This window comes from Microcaecilia unicolor, chromosome 2 (genome assembly GCF_901765095.1).
Source record: "Microcaecilia unicolor chromosome 2, aMicUni1.1, whole genome shotgun sequence".
Classification (NCBI taxonomy): Eukaryota; Metazoa; Chordata; class Amphibia; order Gymnophiona; family Siphonopidae; genus Microcaecilia; species Microcaecilia unicolor.
The window spans coordinates 77937590-77959287 of record NC_044032.1 but is presented as its reverse complement, the minus strand read 5'-3'; the positions used below and the strand labels follow the sequence as shown (position 1 = coordinate 77959287).

Sequence of the window (21698 nt, the reverse complement as noted above, 5' to 3'; positions counted from 1 at the left end):
TGGAGATTGGAGTGTTTTTCGACCTTCGTCACTCAGAACGAGGGGTCACTTCTACATCCCAACCTCCAGTCTCTGGCACTCACGACCTGGATGTTGAGAGCCTAGAATTCGCTTCCTTTGGTCTTTCAGAGGGTGTCCCCTGAGTCTTGCTTGCTTCCAGGGAAGATTCCACAAAGAGGTGTTACTCATTCAAACGGAGGAGGTTTGCCGTCTGGTGTGACAGCAAGGCCCTAGTTCCTCTCGCTTGTCCTACACAGACCCTACTTGAATACCTTCTACACTTGTCAGAGTCTGATCTGAAGACCAGCTCCGTAAGGGTTCACCTCGGTGCAATTGGTGCTTATCATCAGCGTATAGAGGGTAAACCTATCTCTGGACAGCCTTTAGTTGTTCGCTTCATGAGAGGTTTGCTTTTGTCTATCAAACCTCCACCAGTGTTGTGGGATCTCAGCGTCGTTCTCACCCACCTGATGAAAGCTCCCTTCGAGCCACTGAATTCCTGCCATCTGAAATACTTGACCTGGAAGGTCATTTTCTTGGTCCTCAGCTCGTAGGGTCAGTGAGCTTCAGGCCTTAGTAGTGGATGCACCTTATACTAAGTTTCATCACAATAGAGTAGTCCTCCACACGCACCCGACCTCATACCCACCCTGGCGAGAGCAGTTTGCACACCTTGGACTGCAAGAGAGCATTGGCTTTTTACGTGGAGTGGACAAGGCCCTTCAGACAGTCCACCCACTTGTTTGTTTCTTTCAACCCCAACATGAGCGGAGTCGCCATCGGAAAACACACAATCTCCAGTTGGCTAGCAAATTGCATGTCCTTCACTTATACCCAAGTTGGGCTGACTCTGGAGGGCCATGTCACGGCTCATAATGTTAGAGTCATGGCTGCATCGGTGCCTCACTTAGAGGCATATTTTCAAAGCGCTTAGCCTTCCAAAGTTCCATAGGTTTCTATGGAACTTTGGAAGGCTAAGTGCTTTGAAAATATGCCTCTTAGCCTCCATTGAAGAGATTTGCAAGGCTGCAACATAGTCATCAGTCCACACATTCACATCTCATTACTGCCTTGAGCAGGATACCCGACGCGACAGTTGGTTTGGGCAGTCAGTGCTGCAGAATCTGTTTGGGGTTTAGAATCCAACTCCACCCCCCCAGACCCATTTTATTCTGTTCCAGGCTGCACTCTCAGCTAGCTGTATATAGTTTTAAGTTAACCTGTGTTATGTCCTCGCTGTTGCGAGGCCCAATTGACCAATGTTCATTGTTTTGAGTGAGCCTGGATGCTAGGGATACCCCACGTGTGAGAATAAGCAGCCTGCTTGTCCTCGGAGAAAGCGAAGATACTTACCTGTAGCAGGTATTCTCCTAGGACAGCAGGCTGATTATTCTCACAATCCCTCCCACCTCCTCTTTTGAGTTATTTGTTATGCTTTTTGATTTATCTGGGGTACATGCTCGCGCAGTGGGCGGGAAGTCAATCCGCGCATGTGCGGTGTGTGCTGCATGTGCGCCAGAAGACTCAAGCAAAACATTTTTGTTTTTTGCTGTGGGAAAATGCTGGTTCCCGGGCTGATGCAGACGTCGACCAATGTGTGAGAATAATCAGCCTGCTCTCCTCGGAGAATACCTGCTTCAGGTAAGTATCTTCACTTTATTCAGAGGGTTTTTTTTTTTTTTTTTGTAGAGCAAAGGAAGATTGCCCAACATTGAGTTTGTTGTTGTGTTTTTGTTTTTTTAGTTGTGTCATGGATTCCCAAGGGTTTCAAATTGGCATTCACTTATTCTGCTTTGGCATTTACATAATGAGTACCAGACCTTATACAGATGATGTCACTGGGTAAATCAGTGTTCTTTGTCTCCAGCTGCTCATTGGAAAGGGACACAACCCCTCTTTTGATTAGTGTAGCAAGTTTAAAAGAGAGAAAATTAACAGATATGAATAAATTTCACCTTCTCGATCCAATAATTAGAGATGACAAAAAGAGAGAGAGTGTGAGGTTGGGGAAGTTCTCAGGCCATGTCCTCCACAGCCAGCAATTGCGATAGATTTGTATGGTAGCAAGATCCCATATTTCTGAGCCAGGGTTGCAGTAGTGATCACAGCCACAGAGGAGAGTTCAGGGGTCCACATTTTTGGGCCAGGCTTCCAGAAATAATTGCAGCTATAGGGGAGGGTGCAGTATGCAGCATTTTCTGCCTGTACTGATAACAGTAGTGGTGCGTTGGAAGCACAGGTAGATTCATGATGCGGTGTTGCTAATTGCCAGTGGAAGAGAAGGAGGGGAAGTCTGGTGTGGGGTGGGGTGGGGGGAACATATAGGGAGTGGTTATGAGGATTTCAAGTATCTGCTTTGTGCTGTCTCCAGCCCGCAGGCACAAGTGATTATGAATGAAAGCATGGGGTTACTATCTATGACAAATTTTTGGTGGCATACATCTTAGCTCTTGGTGACACACCAGTTGAGAACCACTGGCCTAAAGGGACCAATCTGAGACTAGTCAATTTTTTAATGGAATTCTTGAGAGTTGCTATACTACATTTCATTGAGCCTAATTATGGTTAGTTTATCACAATTGATTTGTTGGACCAAGAACCGACACTGAGGTGTATCAGGCAAATGAAAGGTAATTGACGACACATATACATCATTCAAAATGATCTTTTTTCTTTACCTCTCTGAGGATACAGTTTTTGTAAAGACTTGAACTGTCTCTGACAAAAGGCCTTATTACATAGTCCAGTCTGTTCCTACATGAACAGTGAAAAAAATTGTATATTTATATCAAGCCTGTAGTCATATGACTTATTTTCTTGCAGCTTCTATGTAATGTGACTCACAATGAAGAAAAATTTGGTTTTACGTATGAAGACATGATTATATGGTAAGTAATCACTGATTATTGTGGCCTTCTAGCTGTCCTTTCTCCTGTAAAGTGGCCAAAAATTATATTGCTTGATGATCAGAGATTCCTAAAAATAACTCTGAAAAGTGAATGAAAGGAAGGAAGTCCAAGTCATTAATAACAGTATTAGAGATGAAATGCTCTGCTGCCATAAGTATCATCATGCAAGTTGGAATTTACTTCAGATTACTAACAAAAATGATGAGCAACTGTGAGAGAATTATGAGAGGCGGAAGCTCTAGGATAAAGTTTCATAAGGAAGCTTTTGTTTCCTTTGTCAGCTCCTGTTCATGTTTTTATATATGTTTCAGGTATTGTTGCACATCACATTCCAGCCTGAATGGCCTATTACACTGCTATAAATGAGAGAGTAGTTTTTCATGTTAGCGCTAAAGTCTACAGAATACTACTTTTATTCAGTGATGCCTACAGATTTTCTGTACACATCTCTGATCTGAGATGTGTAGCTGTTTTCTAAATGTAACTGAATTTTTAAAATACTGTGTTATGCTCCATTAATGCTATGGGCTATATGTATACTTCTCCATTTTTTTTTTGTTACATTTGTACCTTGTGCTTTCCCACTCATGGTAGGCTCAATGCGGCTTACATGGGGCAATGGAGGGTTAAGTTGCATTGCTTTCTCACTCCCCCTGCCTTTTCGCAGCTAAAGATAATTTTAGGTTGTAAAATTGGTTTCATAAATCTGAGCTGTTTCCTGTAAAGTGGGTTAGTGCAATGAGCTGAGATCCTGGGAAGCTGGGTTTTATTCCCTCTGCAGCTCCTTGTGACCCTGGGCAAGTCATTTAACCCTCAATTGCCCTGGTACAAAAAAAACGTCTTAAACTTTGAGCCCACTAGGGACAGAGAAAGTACCTGTATGTAGGACTAAATTCAGTAAATGGTGCCCAAAATTAGGAAAAAAATGCGTGCTGGGTGCTGTTTTATAAACGGTGCTCTGAATTGGGTGCCGTTTATAGAATAGTGTATAGGCGGGGTCCATGCCCAACTTTTGTGAGGATTTACACCAACTGAACCCTGGTGTAAATTCCCATGCCTAAATTAGGCGTGGATCCCTTGAATTCTGTAATAATGTGCATATCTTTAATAAATGCCCTAACCTGCCTGTGCCCTTCCCATGTCCATGCCCCCTCTTCAGTTGTGCGCTAAAGAATTTGTGTTCATCTTTATAGAATAGTGCTTAGCAAGATGCGTGCGTAAATCCAAATTGTTGTCAGCGCCAATAATTGATAGTGCCCAATTATTGGTGCTAACACGCTTTTTATATAATTAAATTTTGTGTTGAAATTGGGTGCATGCTCAAATTTGGGCACACAGTTTTAAGCACCATTTATAGAATTCCACTGATAATGTGTACAGCACTACGTAATTCTAGTAGCACTATATTAATGATGTAGTAGTAAAACATAGTACAGAAAGAACAGAGGTACTGATTGCAAATTCTGACATAAGAACATAAGAGTAGCCATACTGGGTCAGACCAATGGTCCATCTAGCTCAGTATCCTGATTCCAACAGTGGCCAAGCAAGCCAAGTCACAAGTACCTGGCAGAAACCCAAATCGTGGCAACATTCCATGCTACAAATCCCAGGGCAAGCAGTTGCTTCCCCATGTCTATATCAATAGCAGACTATGGACTTTTCCTCCAGTTAATGCAAATCAGGAATTCAAAAATTGTAAATATTGTGAAGTATTTTTCTATAGTTTTGTAATAAACCAAAAAGTTAAATAACTGATCAATATGAAGGTAGGTAGTGTTTGTCACAAAGAGCTCATTTAGAAATACAAGGTCTAGGATGAAGAGAGAATCTAAATAATAAAAACTAGAGCATTTTGTTCATGTCTTCACTGTTCTTTATAAGTGTATTTAACTTTTTTTTTGTGTGTTCAGTTTGAGATTAGCTTTATTAAATGAAGCAAAAGAGGTTCGAGCAGCAGGTCTTCGAGCTCTTCGATACCTTATCCGTGACTCCAGTATTCTGCAGAAGGTGCTAATGCTGAAAGTAGATTATTTGATAGCAAGGTAATTATCCTGAGTTACCCATGAGATTTCATATTTCTAAGCATGGAAAAATAATGTGATGATAAATTGTAAATGTGCGTGTATGTATTCTCTGAGGACAAGCAGACTTGCATATTCTCACGTGTGGGTAGATGCAGATCCATGTCCAGTCCGGCATTTATGCCAAAGTAAAAAAAACAAAAACAGAGCTTTAGTGAAGCGCGAGCCGTGCTCCACTGCGCATACACGAATGCCTTCTCTGCCGCGTGAACACGGTCCTCTGTTTTATTTTCTGTATGTGAAAAGAGGCTGCGTTCTACCAGTGCTCTTCACACATTCGTTTTTCGGAGCTTTTAAGTGCCTTTGGCTTGTACTTTCTTGGGTTTTTTTCTCTCTTTTTTTCGTCTTGGTTTTGGGAAAAAAAAAAAGTCCCTTTATTTTTCTTAGTTTTCTTTTTAGCATGTGTTAGTTTCCTTTATTTTTTGATGCTGGCTGCCTTTAGGCCCTGACTCCGGTCGGGAACCATTTTTTTGTGCCTTTGTCCCTTTTTCAGGAACCATCGAGCTGTTTGATTTGGCTGACGAAGTCTTCCCCTCCATGTCCACAAAGTCTCCCAGTGGCTTCAAGCATTGTACCCGGTACAACTGGACCATCTATGCGAAAGACACCCATTCTTGTGTCTGCAGTGTCTGGGGCCCGACCATAGCACTGCTAACTGCGTGCTCTGTCTTCGTATGAAGAAGAGGACCCAGGTTTCCCGGGAAGCTCAATGCGGGAAGATTTTTGGAACCAGGTACAGATTTGCGGCATCGGCGACAATTGTCACACCTGTATCGGGAGTATTGGTAAGCATGGCTGCTTTGAGACCTTAGGACACTGGGAGCAGTGAGGCATCGAGTGGGTCTCCACCTGTCTTGAGGCCTCCTGCTGTGCAGGCCCACCAGGACCGTCCATCGTCAGACCCGATCCGAAGGCGTTGTGAGGATTTGCTGTTGTCCTCGTTGGCACCTAGGAGCATGGTTGATGTGCTTCGGGCGAAGGCCAAGAAGCACCATCATCGATATCCCTTGCTACAACGGTGCCGGGAGCTTCAAGGCGTCAAGGGATACGGCACCCGAGAAGCGTCTGCGCCGGGAGGACCACTCTCCCTCCATTCAAGAGGTGCTGACGCACTCGTATTCAAGCAGCTGAGATCCTGCTCATGTTTCAACCCCAGTGGTTCTGCAGCCTGCGCCCCAACTGATGCTTTTCCTGATGTCGGCCCTCGATGAGCAGATCTGGTCCTTGCTCCCCGAGCTGCTGGATGGCCTTATGCAGCGATGTATATCAGTATCGGGGGTGCTTGCGCCTACCATACCTCCCGCTGCAGTCCTGCTTGGCCCTCAGCCTGTGGTGTGGCCTCAGACACTGGTGCCGTCTGCAGCCCCGGTGTCGACTGCCACCCAGGCCGGTACCCTCTCGACATTGGTGGAGGGAGCTTTGCCAGAGTCTTGGTGGGAGCCGGCCTCTCGACGCTATTCTCAAGGACAGGGTTCCTCGGCTTCAAGGCAGGCTCAGTCTCAGTCATCTCGTAGAGAGATTTTATCCAACACCGAGGAGGAGTACTCAAGGAAATTGGAGAAGGATCCCAGTTACTTTTCCTCTGAGTCTTATGGGATCCCTTCTGAGCCCTCCCCACCACCTGAGAGGAGACAGTCTCCACCCGAGAGTCTCTCTTTTCCATCTTTTGTGAGGGGAAATGGCTGAGGCTATTCCATTCCCCATAGAGGTGGAGGATGAGCCCAGGGCCAAGATGTTCAAGGTCATGGACTATACCTCCCCTCCTAAGGAGGCTGTGACGACTTCTCTCCACGACGTACTCAAGGCAGTCCTCGTGAGAAACTGGTCGTCCCCTTTTTGTCCGGGGCAGAGGGAGGGAGGGAGCTGCAGCGAACGAGAGAATTTAGCGAGCGTAGTGAACTGGGAGCAGACAGGCGCGCGCTGCGGCACCCCCCCCCCCCCAGCGGCGTGCACCCGGGGGGGAAGTGTCATTTCGCGGAGGGGCGCACTGCACCCGGGGAGGGGGGGGGGGCGCATCGGCGATCCGCCCCGGGTGCCGTCGAGGCTAGGAACGCCACTTAGAGCAGGGATTCCATTCCAGGTACTTGTGCAAAAGAAAACAGAGGGGATGCGTCCCATCCTAGACCTAAGGGCCCTGAACAGATTTCTAGTCCGGGAAAAGTTCTGGATGGTTTCCCTGGGCACACTTCTCCCAGTGATTCAGGAAAACAATTGGCTATGCTCTCTGGACTTAAAGGATGCATACACTCATATCCTGATACTTCCTGCTCACCGAAAGTCCTTCGATTTCGGCTGGGAATACGTCACAGTACCGTGTGTTGTCTTGTGGCCTTGCGTCAGCTCCCAGGGTCTTCACCAAGTATCTAGCGGTAGTTGCAGCATCCCTACGCAGACTGGGAGTGCATTTGTTCCCTTATCTCAATGATTGGCTGGTGAAGAGCACCTCAGAGGATGGTGCTCGGGGGTCCATGGGGATGACTCTTTGGGTGCTCGAGCTTCTCGTGTATGTTTTTAAATTACCCTAAGTCCCATCTCCACCCTGTCCAGAGATTTGAATTCATAGGAGCCTTGTTCTACATGCAGAAGGTTCGAGCCTACCTCTCGGAGGCCAGAGCAGACAACCTTGTCTTGCTAGCCCCCAAGGTTCGAGCCTCTTGGCAGGTCACAGCTCGGCAGATGTTGAGATTGCTGGGCCACATGGCTTTCCCAGTGTATGTTACACCCATGACACGTCACCATATGAGATCAGCTTAATGGACTCTTTCTTTTCAGTAGTGTCAAGCCTCGGGAAGTCTGGAAGATGTGATCCAAGTGTCCCCAGAACTTGTTCGCTGTCTTCAATTGTGGACAATTCGATCTAGTTTGTTTCTGGGACTTCCATTTCAAGTTCCTCAGCCACAAAAAGTGCTGGCTATGAATGCATCTCTCCTGGGATGGGGAGCTGATGTAGATGGGCTCCACACTCAAGGAACTTGGTCCCTTCAGGAAATGAATCTTCAGATCAACCTCCTGGAGCTTCGAGCGGTCTGAAATGCTCTAAAGGCTTTCAGAGATCGACTGTTCCATCAAATCATTCTCATTCAGATGGACAATCAGGTTGCAATGTATTACATCAACAAGCAGGGGGATACCGGATAATGCCCTCTGAATCAGGGAGGCTGCCCGGATGTGATATTGGGCTCGCCTTCATGGCATGTTTCTCCAAGCCACTTACCTGGCGGGTGCAAACAACACCTTGGCCGACAGACTGAGCATGATAATGCAACCGCATGAGTGGTCTCTTCACATAGGCAAAGCTTGCAAGATTTTCTAAGCATGGGGCACCCCCCTCAGTAGATCTTTTTCTCACTCAGACCAATCACAAGGTCCCTCAGTTCTGTTCCAGGCTTCAGGCCTACGGCATTCTAGCGTCAGATGCCTTCCTCCTCAATTGGGGGACAGGTCTCCTGTATGCTTATCCTCCAGTACCTCTAGTAGAAAAAAGTTTGTTGAAGCTAATGCAAGACCACGGAATCATGATTCTGATCGCACCTTAATGGCCGAGGCAGATTTGGTTCCCTCGTCTTCTGGAATTATACTTCGAGGAACCATGGCGATTGGAGCGTTTTTTGACTCATCACTCAGAACGAGGGATTGCTTCTACATCCCAGCCTCCAGTCTGGCTCTCACAGCTTGGATGAGGAGAGCTTAGAATTTGCGTCCTTGGGTTTTTTGGAGGGTGTCTCCCAGATCTTGCTGGCTTGCAGGAAAGGTTCCAATAAGAGGTGTTACTCTTTTAAATGGAGGAGGTTTGCCGTCTAGTCTAAGAGCAGGGCCCTAGATCTCATTACTTGTCCTACACAGACCCTTCTTGAATACCTTTTACACCTATCAGTGTCTGGTCTTAAGACCAACTCAGTAAGGTTTCACCTTAGTGCAATTAGTGCTTATCGACGTGTAGAAGGTAAGCCCATCTCTGGACAGCCTTTAATTCGCTTCATGAGAGGTTTGCTTTTGTCAAAGCCCCCTGTCAGACTTCTGCTAGTGTCATGGGATCTCAACATCTTTCTCACCCAGCTGATGAAACCTCCTTTTGAGCTACTGAATTCCTGCCGTCTGAAGTACTTGACCTGGAAGGGCATTTTCTTGGTGGCTGTTACTTCAGCTCGTAGGGTCAGTGAGTTTCAGGCTTTAGTAGCGGATGCACCTTTATACTAAGTTTCTTCACAACAGAGTAGTCCTCTGCATGCATACTAAGTTCCTACCGAAAGTCTTTTCGGAGTTTCATCTGAACTAGTCGATTGTCTTGCCAACATTCTTTCCCCGACCTCATGCCTACCCTGGTGAAAGCAACTTTCACACCTTGGACTGCAAGAGAGCATTGGCCCCATAGACAGTCCATACAGCTTTTTGTTCCTTTTGATCCCAACAGGATGGGGGTTGCCATTGGCTGGCAGATTACATTTCCTTCACTTATGCCCAAGCTGGTCATGTCACGGATCATAATGTCAAAGCCATGGCTGCGTTGGTAGCCCACTTGAGGTCAGCCTCCATTGAAGAACATGGTCTTCATGCACACATTCACATCTCATTACTGCCTTGAGCAGCATACCCAATGCGACAGTCGGTTTGGGCAGTCAGTGCTGCAGAATCTGTTTGGGGTCTAGAATCCAACTCCATCCTCCTAGGCCCGTTTTATTTTGTTCCAGGCTGCACTCTCATTCACATTGTATATAGTTTCAGGTTAATCTTTGTAATGTCCTTGCCGTTGCATGGCCCAATTGACCACTGTTTGTTGTTTTGGGTGAGCCTGGATGCTAGGGATTCCTGACACGTGAGAATATGCAAGCCTTCTTGTCCTCGGAGAAAGCGAAGATACTTAGTAGCAGGTATTCTCTGAGGATATCAGGCTTCATATTCTCACAGTCCTGCCCACCTCCCCTTGGAGTTGTCTCCATTATTTTATATTTTTTCCTTTGCTTTGAAATTAAACAGAGTACCGTGTTCACGTGGCAGGCAGGAGGGCGCTTTCGTGTGCTCAGTCACTCTTCACTAAAGCTGTGTTTTTTACTTGGGCATAAATGCCAGACAGGACGATGTGGAATACCTGCTACAGGTAAGTATCTTCACTTTTTCCAAGGACAAATAGAATGAGAACATTCTCACTAATGGGCAACGTCACTGATGGAGCCGTGGTGTGGAGAAGGTTCCTAGCTTTCTTTTTCTAGAAGCCTGTGGTAGTGGCCATCTGTGTATGTGTGCATCTTCCAGGCCTCTTTCATTCCTATGGGACCAGTTCAGTCTTTTGGTTTTCTGTGGAGTGTTAAAGATGCTTTTCTCTGTGTCCCACTCCCGCTAGCATCATACTTGTGTGGCGGTTTTTTGCTGTGTTTTTTTTTTTTTTTTTTACCTACCTAAATATGTGTAATGTGGGACCAGTACCCTTTTACTTAGAAACATGACGGCAGATAAAGGCCAAATAGCCCATCCAGTCTGCCCATTCTTTGTAACTGCTAACTCTTCCGTTTCCTAAGCGATCCTTGACTCCACAACCTTCACTGGAACGCCATTCCATGCTTCCACTACCCTTTCCATGAAATAATAGTTTCTTAGTTTATTCCTAAGCCTAGGTGCATTAGTGTTTTAACCTGCTTACACTTAGCGCGCACGCTAACCATGTAAGCGCCTATAGGGATATTGTAGGCACGTACATGGTTAATCCATGTTAAAAACATTAACACGCCTATAACGCTGCTTAGTAAACAGGGCCCTTAGTTTTTTCTGCCCTTTCTAAGGTTTTTTTTTTTTTTTTGCCGTTGCTCACCAGGCCCCTTAAGCTTAGATCTTCCCGATTGGGGTTTGTTTTTTCAAAATTGAACCGTTTACGTTTGTCTTGGCTATTTTTCTGATTATATCCCTTAAAACGCCCAGTGGGGTTTTAAGACGTCCACCTGGTGCAAGTGGGCCATGTCTCTTTTGGACACCCATGATTCGTACCTGCAAAACCTGGGGCCCGATCATAATCCCTCTCTTGACATCGGTGAACAGAGTTTACAAAGAGGGAATTAGAGGTTATCAGAAGCAGCACAAACTATTTTTTGCCACCATCAAGCCTAGTTCATTTGGTTCAGCGTGGAGGCATCGGTCTCAATGGCTCCAGGATCTGCATCAGACACTGGGGACACATCAGTATTGAGGAGAATTCCATCAGTACTGGCCATCAGGATCACATATCCTGCAGTTTTACCTTGGTGTTGAGGAAGGATTCATTTTCATCCTTGTTGGCACTGAGGGACCCTGTTGCAGTGTGTTGTGCAGAGGCCAAGTAGCATCACCCCAGAGGGTATGGATACCATGAGGAAAGATGTAGTGAAGCTTGAAGAACTGTCTAGAAATTGACAAGATTTAATGCTAAAAAATATAGGGTCATGCACTTGGGTTACAAAAGTCCAAGGGAGCAGTATAGTATAGGGGGTGAAGAAGTACTGTGTATGAATGAAGAGCAGTACTTGGGGGTGATCATATCTGATAATCTTAAAATGGCCAAACAGGTAGAAATGTCAATGGTCAAAGTCAGAAGAATGCTTAAGTGCATAGGGAGAGGAATGACCAGCAGGAAAAAGAGGTGATAGTGCTCTTGTATAAGTCTCTGTTGAGGCCCCATTTAGAATACTGTGTGCAATTCTGGAGATCGCACCTACAAAAAACTGTCCAGCGGGCTTCTACAAAATTGGTCAGTGATCTCATAAAGCATATGGGGACAGACTTACAGACCTCAATATATATAACCTGGAAGAAAAGCGGGAGACAGGGGATATGATGGAGACGTTTAAATACCTTTGCGATATTAATGTACAGGAGATAAGCCTTTTTAAAATGAAGGAATGAGAGAACATAGGATGAAATTAAGAGGTTATAGGCTCAGGAGTAGTCTAAAGAAATACTTTCTCACAGAAAGGGTGGTGGACACATGGAATAGCCTCCCGGTGGACAAGGACAGTGTCTGAATGTAAGAAAGTATGTGGATAGGCATGTGTGATCTCTCAGGGAGAGAGGGAGATAGTGTTTGCTGAGGATGGGCCCTTATCTGCTGTCATGCTTCTCTATTTCTTCTATGTTTCTATCCCTCTTGAGGCATGGGGTCAAGAGCATTGAGGCATCATATTCTTCAATACCCTTGAAGTGCCACTGACATGAGGAAAGCTCATCCTTCAAGGAATCAAATGGGGTAAGGCAGCTTCCATCGAGCCAAGACCAGGTTACCAATTTGACTACAATGACTTCTATAGATGTGACTGTACCAGCTGAGTCCCCCCAGCCTTCACCAAAGTTGACCTTCAAAGAACAAGTCTGTGCTAGGATACAGGAAGAGATGAAGATTGTTGCTGCAGCCTCAGGAGCTCCAACCCATCCTTGAGACCCATGCCCTGTCAGTTGTGTGTCAAAACCAGTGGCCTGAGAGGAGTCATATTGATCTCCAGCCACTCAGGGGAGGAAACTTCCTCAGGTATTGGAGGTTACTGGCTCCTCAGTGCCTTTGCCCTGGTCCTGACCAAAGTATCTGTCTGTAGACCGAAGCAGGCACAGACTCTAACCTACTATGAAGAATGTTTTTATGAGTCTCATTTGGACTGCTCCTGGGTTTCTGGGAAGGCACCAGAGATCCTCTCAGAGGAGTTGGTCCTTTGGTATTGTCTCAGAATCATCCTCTTCTCATGAAAGAGAAAGTCTCCCCCTGAGGAGCGCTTCTTTTTTTTTTTTTTAATTTATCAGGGAAATAACTGAGACTATCTCATTTGAGTTATAGACTCTGGATGAACCCACGGCTAAGTTGTTGAACATTTTTTTAGTTTGATGCCTCCTCCCTCGCTTTCCAAAGGAAACTGTGAGTATTCTCTAGTAAAAATGAAGCAGTGGGAACCCCCCCCCCTTTGTACATCCTATCAATGAAAAGGTCAGCTCTATGTATAGATTCTAGAAGGCTCCTGGATTTGAGAAGCTTAGCTTCCTCACCATTCCATGTTGGTCAAATCCGCTCTCAAAAGAGCCAGAATTCCCAGGACTCATTCTTCTGTGTCCCTGGGGAGAGATGCTCAGACATTGGAGTCTTTTGGGAAGAAGTTCTTCAAGAATGTTATGCTCACATCCTGCAAAGCTTCTTACAAGTTGTTAATAAGAATGCATTTGGAAACCATTGTGTGCAGTGTGGCAGAGTTCTCACACACTCTCCATCCAGGGAATGCAGAACTACGTCAGCTAGTAGCCAAGAGCAAAAGTGTGGAAAGTACCCAGGCAACATTTGATACTTTCGAAATGGCGCCTAGGGCCTCTGCTTTGAATATTGGGTTGTGCAGACTTGTCTGGCTGCGTGCCTCAGACCTAGAACCAAAAGTTCAGGTAAAGCTAGTGAACATTTTGTGCTGGAGTAAAAATCATTTTGCTGACAAGGTGGAAGAGGTTGCTAACCCCATCAGTTCACTGTCCCAGACCACTCCTTCCTCAATGTCCACGTCCAAAACCTATTCTGGTGGAGGAGGACCTACTACTCTCAAAGGCATAGATTTCTTCCCCCTGTTCAATCTCCCCAAAACAACCAGGGATCTTGCTCCTGTCAGAGCAGCAGAGGTCCCAAAAGGCCCAACTAGTTCCCAAGTCAAAAGCAGGGATAAGCTTTTGACTGACTTCAGGAGAGCATAGCTGCAGTCCCTGTAACTGTTCTGGGCAACCTTATTGGTTGGAGGGAAGCTGAATTTTTACCAAGAAAGGTGTCTCCTTATAACCTCAGACCATGGGTTCTCAAAATAGTCAAGACAGGTTACACCCTGCAATTGGAAAATGCCCCTCCAAATTGCCCTCCATGAGCTTCAAAATTAAGCTCTCAATCCCAGAACTTAATTTTAAAAGAGTTCCCTTCCCTCTTACAGGCCAATGCGGTCGTACCCATTCCTCCAGAAGAAAGAGGGCAGGGATTTTACTCCAAATACTTCCCGGTGACAAAATGGGAGGTTTTCATCTCATCCTAGACCTAAGGGCCCTGAAAACATATCTGGCAAAACAAAAGTTCAGGATGGTTTCTCTAGGCACCCTTCTTCCCACAATTTAGGCAAAAGATTGGCTGTGTTCTCTGGACTTAAATGATGCCTGTTTTCACATACAGATATATCCCAGTCACAAGAAGTTTTAGATTTTGTGTAGGAAACACCATCAGTGTCGTGTACTGCCTTTTGGTCTTACATCAGTACCCAGGGTTTTCACAAAGTGTCTAGCAGTATTGCATCAATACATAGATTAGGGGTGCATGTATCGATTGGCTTGTCAAGAACACATTAAAGGAAGGAGTGCAAGAATCCATGCATAGAACCATTCGGGTGGTGGCGCCGCTAGAATTTGTCATAAATTATCCCAAGGCCCACCTCGGTCTATATCAACAATTGAAGTTTATAAGAGCCCTGCTAGACGTGCCTCAGACCAAGGTCTTTCTTCTGGAAGCCTGAATAGAGGCACTTGCCTCTGTGGTATGATATACAGCACTGCGTATGCCTTGTAGTGCTATAGAAGTGATAAGTAATAGTAGTAGTATAAGAGGTTTGCCAGAGTCTGCAGGTTTCAGCCCAGAAGATGTTAGGTCACATGGCATCCACAGTTCATGTCACACCCATGGTGCACCTCAATTTGCTGACTTCCCATTGGGCCCTGTCTTCCCATTGGACTCGAGCCACAGAGAACCTTCAGGATGCCTTCACCGTCGCACATTCTCTCAGGGGTTCTCTGTTTTGGTGGCTAATTTGGACAGAGGACTCGTATTCCAAATTCTTCAATGACACAAGACTCTGATGACGACAGATGCGTACACCTTAGGGTGGGGCGCTCATGTAGATGGGCTTCACACCCAGGGTCAATGGTGTGTAAACTAGAAACTACATCAAATGAACCTCCTAGAGCTAAGAGCAATTTGGAATGCTGTAAGAGCTAGCAAATCAAATTATCTTAATTCAAGCAGACAACCAGGTGGCAATGTTTTATGTCAACAAACAGTGAGGTATGAGTTCATATCTTCTGTGTTGGGAAGCAGTTAGGATGTGGTGATAGGCTGTCTCTCACAGGATGGTACTCTGAGCCACTTACCTGTTGGGAAAAAAAAAACAGTTGTCTGATAGAGAGACTGAGCAGTGAAGCAGCCACACGAGTGGTCCTTCAACATGGGCATGCCCAGAAGATCTTTGGAGAGTGGGGCATCCTCTCAGTGGATCTTTTCACCACTCGCCTTAGCAACAAGGTCCCTCAGTTCTGTTCCATGACAGCCACACAGCAGCCCAGCCTTAGATGCCTTTCTTTTTGATTGGGCATAGGGCCTTCTGTATGTATATCCTCCAACACCTCTCAAAGCAAAAACTCTTCTGAAACTCAACCAGGGCCGAGGAAACATGATCTTAATTGTGACTTATTGGCCAAGACAAATCTGGTTTCCCCTGCTTCTGAAGCTTACCCTGGTAGACCTGTGGATACTGCAGTGCTTTCTAACCCTAATCACTCAGAACAAGGAATCCCTCTGAATCCTATCCTCCAGTCCCTATCCCTCACTGCTTGGAAGTTGAGAGGTTAGAGGTGGACTCTCTGAACCTGCCAGAGGGGGTCTCCTGAGTTCTGCTTGCATCCACAAGAGATTCCACTAATAACTCATATGGTTTCAAGTGGAGGAGGTTTGCCATCTAGTGTGGAGGCAAGGCCCTAAATCCCTTTTTTTCTGTCCTACACAAAAACTGCTTGAGTACCTTCTACATCTATCTGAGTTGGGTCTCAGAACCAACTCTGCAAGGGTTCACCTTAATGCAGTTGGAGCTTATCACCATTTAGAGGGTAAACCCACCTCCTGTTCAACCCTTAATTGTTCACTTCATGAGAGGCTTTCTCTCATCAAGCCTCCTGCAGTGTCTTGGTATCTTGACCTTGTCCTTACCCAGCTGATGAAAGCTGCATTTGAGCCACTTGATACCTGTCACCTGAAGTACCTGAAGTATTTTTGGTTGCAATCACTTCAGCCCATAGGGTCAATGAGCTCCAGGTATTGGTAGCTGATCGACTTTATACCAAATTTAATCACAACAGAGTAGTGCTGCATATACATCCTAAGTTCCTTCCTAAGGTGGTATCAAGAGTTCCATTTTAACTAGTCTGTTGATCTACCAACTTTCTTCTCAAAGCCCCATGCCTATCATGGTAAAAGTGTACTGCATATTTTGGACTGCAAGAGAGTGTTGGCCTTCTATTTGGAGTGGACTATAGCCTTTAGAAAGTTCACTCAGCTTTTTGGTTTGTGTTTTTTTTTTTTTTTTTACCCCAGAAGGATGGAGTCTGCCATCAGTAAATGTACTCTCTCTCCAATTGGCTTGCAGATTGCATTTCCTTTGCTTATGCCCAGGCAGGATTGACTCCGGAGGGTCATGTCACAGCTCACAACGTTAGAGCTATGGCTACATTGGTTGCCCACTCAAGATCTTCCTCCATAGAGGAGATTTGCAGAGCTGCAACATGGTCTTCTGTTACATGTTCACATCATGCTACTGTTTTTACAATAGAATTCCTGACGGTGGTCAGACATTCCTTCAGAACTTATTTGGAATCTAGAATCCGCCTCTATGTCCATTTGTTTCTGTTCCAAGCAGTTCAAGGAAAAAAATATTCATTAGCATCGTTCCAGTGCTTACTTTGTTCATTGGGCCTTGCCTGTTGCATGCCTCAGGGATTCCCATTAGTGAGAATGTTCTCATCCTTCTTGTCCTTGGAGAAAGTGAAGTTACCTGTAGCATGTGTTCTCTTAGGACAGCAGGATGAATGTTCTTACTACCAGCCCACCTCCTCTTGGAGTTGCATTCTATGAGACACCTGGTCCCCTGTGACGACAGTGGACAGAAAGGCGTGCACCTGCGCAGATGGCTGCTTCCAAAGGCTTCTAGAAAAACAGCACTGGGGAGCGTTTGTGCTCCGGGGCTTCGTCTGTGATGTCACCCATTAGTGAAAATATTTATCCTGCTGCCCTCAGATGAGTAACTTCGCCTTACTCTAAAGATGAGGTGGTATTTATCATACCCCATGCCTCCTTTTGAACCAGTTTTGTCCTCCAAGATGTTGGGCACAAATAAATTCTTTAGTGGGTCTGTTGAGATTGAAAGTTAGCTTTATGTCAAGCTTCCGCATATTATTTTGAAAATTATATTCTTAAAATGCTTGCCTGGTATTTGTCAGTGTTTTTTTTGTGTGTGTGTGTGGTTTTGTTTTTTTAAACTTGCATTGTGTGTGGTATTTGCAGAAATATTTTCTTGCTTTTCTAGAGCAGCTTAATATAGTAGATGACAACGGAAAAAAACTCATCTGGCCATTTCAGTGTGCCTAGTTTTTCTGTCCACACTAAGGATGCATCTCTGTTGTCAGTCATAGAGTGTAACCACTCGCAAGATTTCTCCTCCTCCAGGGCATCATTTTTGTTTTCTTCCTTTTGCTCTCCCCTATCTTACCTACTTAACATCTCCTTTTAGCACATCCAGGCGTACCCCTGAAGCTTTGTAATAGTTTAAATAGCCAGCAATGCGAACGTGGTCATGGTCATGGCACATACAGGCTTCTGGTCCCCTGCATAGTCTACTGCAGGGCTTCTCAACCTTTTTTTTTTAGGGGGGGGGGGCGCACACTTACTTTCAAACTCACCTGGTCCTCGGCGCACACCATACCAAATTTTGCAAAGTTGCCATATTTGTTAGTCATTGGCCACTGACCACATGACTGAGTTCCAGAAAACATACTTTAAACTAAAATTTACAGTATTTAAAAAGCCTAAAACACAATTAGGTAGAGATTTAGGGCATATGGTAGGATTTAATACATAAAGCAGTAAAACAAAACTGTCCCTTTATCTCTTTCTCCCCAATGCACATAGCCGGCTTTTCCATCTATCTGTTTCCTCTCGCTCAATGCACACAGCTGGCTTCTCCATCAGTCTGCTCTGGTTCAATGCCCACAGCGGGCTTCTCCATCTGTCCGCCTCCTCTCACCCAATGCACACTGCCATCTTTTCCTGCCCCTTCCTCACACACACATACAGCTAGCCTATCCTTCTCTCTTCTCTTCCCCTCTCCCAAATTCACATGGCCAGCCTGTCCCTCTTTCTTTCTCCCCATCCCCACCCCCCGCATACTGCCACCTCTTTTTTTCTTCCTCCCCCCCACCCGCACACTGCCACCTCTTTCTGCCCCATGCACTGTCAAACCTACAGCCAACATGTCCCTCTCTGTGCCACCCTCCTCTCGCATGCATACAACCAACCCATTCCTTTCTATATCCCTCCTCAGTGTATATGGCCAGCCTGTCCTTCCTCTCTGTCTGTTTTCCAAATGCACACTGCAACTTCTTAGCCCCAAACCTAGAGCCAACGTGTCCCTCTCTGTTCTGCCCTCCCGACATACACATACAGACAACCAATCCCTCTCTATCTCTCACCCCCCCAGTGCACATGGCCATTCTCTTCATTTCTTTGTCCCGCCTCGTTTCCCCTCAGCACCCAGACAGTCTCTCTCTCTACATGACCAGCCCATCTTCCAGTTGTTCCACCGCTTTGTGCCCTACACACTAACATATAGCCAACATGTCCTTCTTTGTCCTCCCCACCTACATACATACAACTAGTCCATCCCTCGCTTTTTCCCCTCCTTAATGTATGTGGCTGGCCTCCCCCCACTTTCTATTTTCCAAATACACACTACCACCTCTCTGCTGCAATGACCCACTTAGAACCAGTATACTAATCTGTCTCTTCCCCCTACACACTCACACACAGCCCGCCAATCCCTTCCTCTTTCCTCTCCTAAAATTTTGCTATGGACCCCAGCTATGTCTAATACTAGCTCTGGCAGTTGTACATTCCAAAACTGACATTTTCTAATCACTAAATAGAAGATTAAAACGTTTTTTTTTTTCTATCTTTCCTGTCTTCTCTTAACTCTCTTGCCATATCTATCATCGATTTGCCCTCTCTGTTGCTTTCTCTGTCCTCCCCCCCCCCCCCCCCCCCTTTTTCAGCACCTACCCTCTCTGGTTCCCTGGTCCTATCCTCCTCCTGTGTTCAGTATCTCTGTATCCCTGCTCCCCCTTGTTCAGCATCACCTCTGTTTCTCTATTCTCCAGTGTTAAGCATCACCCCTCTCGCCTTGTACCTACGCACCCCTTTTGTGTCTCTGCACCTGTGGTTTCCAAACCTGTTCTGTGGGAACCCCAGCCAGTCAGGTTTTCAGAATATCTGCAATGAATATTCATTAATTAGATTTGTATGCACTGCATTCTGCATCTCTCCTGCTGCCTTCTCCTTCCTCCAGGTCCAGCATGTCTCCTGCCTCTCCCCCTCCCCTGGTCCTTCAAACAGGTTTGGTCTTCTTAGCTGACTGGAACAGTAATAAACACACACTGCCTGTGGTCAGTCCTGGAACCTTCCCTCTGCCATGTCCCACTTCTTTAATGCAAGGCTCTGGAGCTGGTCGGAGGCAGTGTGTGTTTATTGCTACTGCAGTTGGCAAAGCAGAGAGGTTTGAAGGACCATGGGTGTGGGGGAGGGAAGGATAGCTGCAGGAGTGGGGAGGGGGCAGCCGAGGCTTCAGCCGTGAAAGGAGGAAAGAAAAGCGCGAGAGAAACACCACTGCAAACGTGAGAAAAAAAAAAGGTGACATCATGGCAGGTCTGGGGATTTACTGAATTGCTTGAAGGCCCTGGCCACATGCCTCTGGAGAGGGCAGAATCTTTTTCAACACATTACAAAGCTCTCAGAGGCACACCACATTGGTTGAGAGGCACTGATGTACCAGATAGATCTGATTGAGCATTTGCATTTTCTTTATAATTGTTCTTTTTATTACAATATTTGTTATTTGACACTACTGTTAGTTTTATTATATCACAGAACATGATATAAACAGCTACTGTTAATACAGTAAGTATTCTAGTGTGAAAGTAGGTGAACTTTTTATTCAATAACTGTTGGCATCTCCTTGAGCAACAATGACTTCAGCTAAATATTTCCTATAACTATTGATCTATGCAGGCTTGAATTGAAATTCCCAAGGTTTAATTCTTAATTTAAATATTTGACTCTTGACTTAGATTAACAAATTTAGCTTAAAATCCACCTAAATGTAGGAACCATAATGAAGCTCTGTACATTCAGTAAAAACTGATTCTATAGTTGCTTAATAGATCTACATGATGCATTACTTACATACAACCCATGAAGGGGCTCAGGAATTCAGTGTGTTTTTGTTTTGGTTTTTTTTAGTAGGGGAGGGAGGGGGGCAATATTTCCACATGTGTTGCATTGTATATACCATAACAAATAATTAACCTCACTCTTAAGCTAAGGAGTATGATCTCAGTATCTCACATTTACTGTGTACAACTTGAGAAAGTGTTCATTTGCTTGATGAAGAACTGTAAACAGTCTGAAAAGCATCTGGTCTAAATGATTAGTCATGTTGTTTACAAGGCATTGAGAATTCTGCCATGGTCATTGATGCCTAGAAACTCTCATGGTTGCAGACATTGTTTTTGAGAGGATGCGAAAAAAGACTTGCTGATGTGCCTGGCAATAGTAGAAATTTCTTTGGAGTTAGACCAAGGATACAGTAGAGATCGTTAAAGGTCATTGATAACAGGTTATATGCTATTCACTGTTCCTCTATAAATGATTGCATTGTCTTCATACTCTCATTACTTTGTGAGATCCCCCTTTTCTCCGAGGACAAGCAGGCTGCTTGTTCACAAGTGTGGGTCGGCGTCCACGGCGGCCCAGGAAATGGCAAATTTTTCTACAGCAAAATTTAAAAAGTTTTGCCAGAGCCTTCTAGAGCGCGAACTGTGCGCACCGGGTATGCGCGGACGACTTCCCGCCCGTCACATGAGCGTTCCCGCTCAGTTTTTTCTTGTCTGCAGTGAGGTGAAGAGGTTTTTCCCTGTTTGCTTCGCTGGCCCTGGAAAGAGAGTCTTCACAATTCATTTTATAGTTTTTCTTTTCTTTATATCGTTATTGGTTCTTTAAAAAAAAAAACCCGGTATTTTTTTTCTTAGTTTTTGGCACTTTCTAAGTTTTCTTTCTTTTCGATGCAGCCGGCCTTAAGCAGCGCGGTCGGGTTTTTCCCCTTTTTGTGCCATTTACTTTTTTGGCACAATCACGTAGTTTAATTTTGCCGAAGCCGTTTTTCCTTCCATGTCATTGAAGACACCCAGCGGCTTCAAAAGTTGTACTTGGTGCAACTGGACCATCTCGGGTACCAATACCCACACTTGATGTATCCAGTGCCTTGGGCCCGACCATAGCCCCCCAGGCTATAAAATCGCCCACTGGACCAGAAAGGAAAAGAGAGGCGGAGGCATAGCATTAATTTATCGATCCCAGTTTACCATCAAAACCACTGCCAAGTTCATAACACCTCAACTTGAAATTGCCTCAATCAGAATCCACAACAAAACCCTGCTTGATCACCTGAACTGTGTCCTGTTTTATAGACCACCAGACAATTGGAACGAAGGTCAGACAACCTTCACTGATTTCATTTCAAACACATGTGCGACCAACACCAATATACTAATACTAGAAGACATCAGCCTTCACCTAGAAGACCCAAACTCCACTAACGCATGAGAATGTAAGGATTTCCTCCAGTCATGGGACCTCAAATGGCCACAAATGCTA

The 21698-nt window shown here is 45.3% G+C and overlaps 1 protein-coding gene across 1 annotated transcript in view; it reads left to right on the top strand.

The window, feature by feature from the left end:
- RICTOR (RPTOR independent companion of MTOR complex 2) overlaps positions 1–21698 on the top strand; it is a 468276-nt gene that overhangs the window by 20795 nt on the left and 425783 nt on the right. Inside the window, exons 4-5 of the mRNA XM_030193057.1 lie at positions 2824–2888; positions 4823–4954. Coding sequence (XP_030048917.1) covers positions 2824–2888; positions 4823–4954 — 197 coding nt within the window. The remainder of the gene's footprint in view (positions 1–2823; positions 2889–4822; positions 4955–21698) is intronic.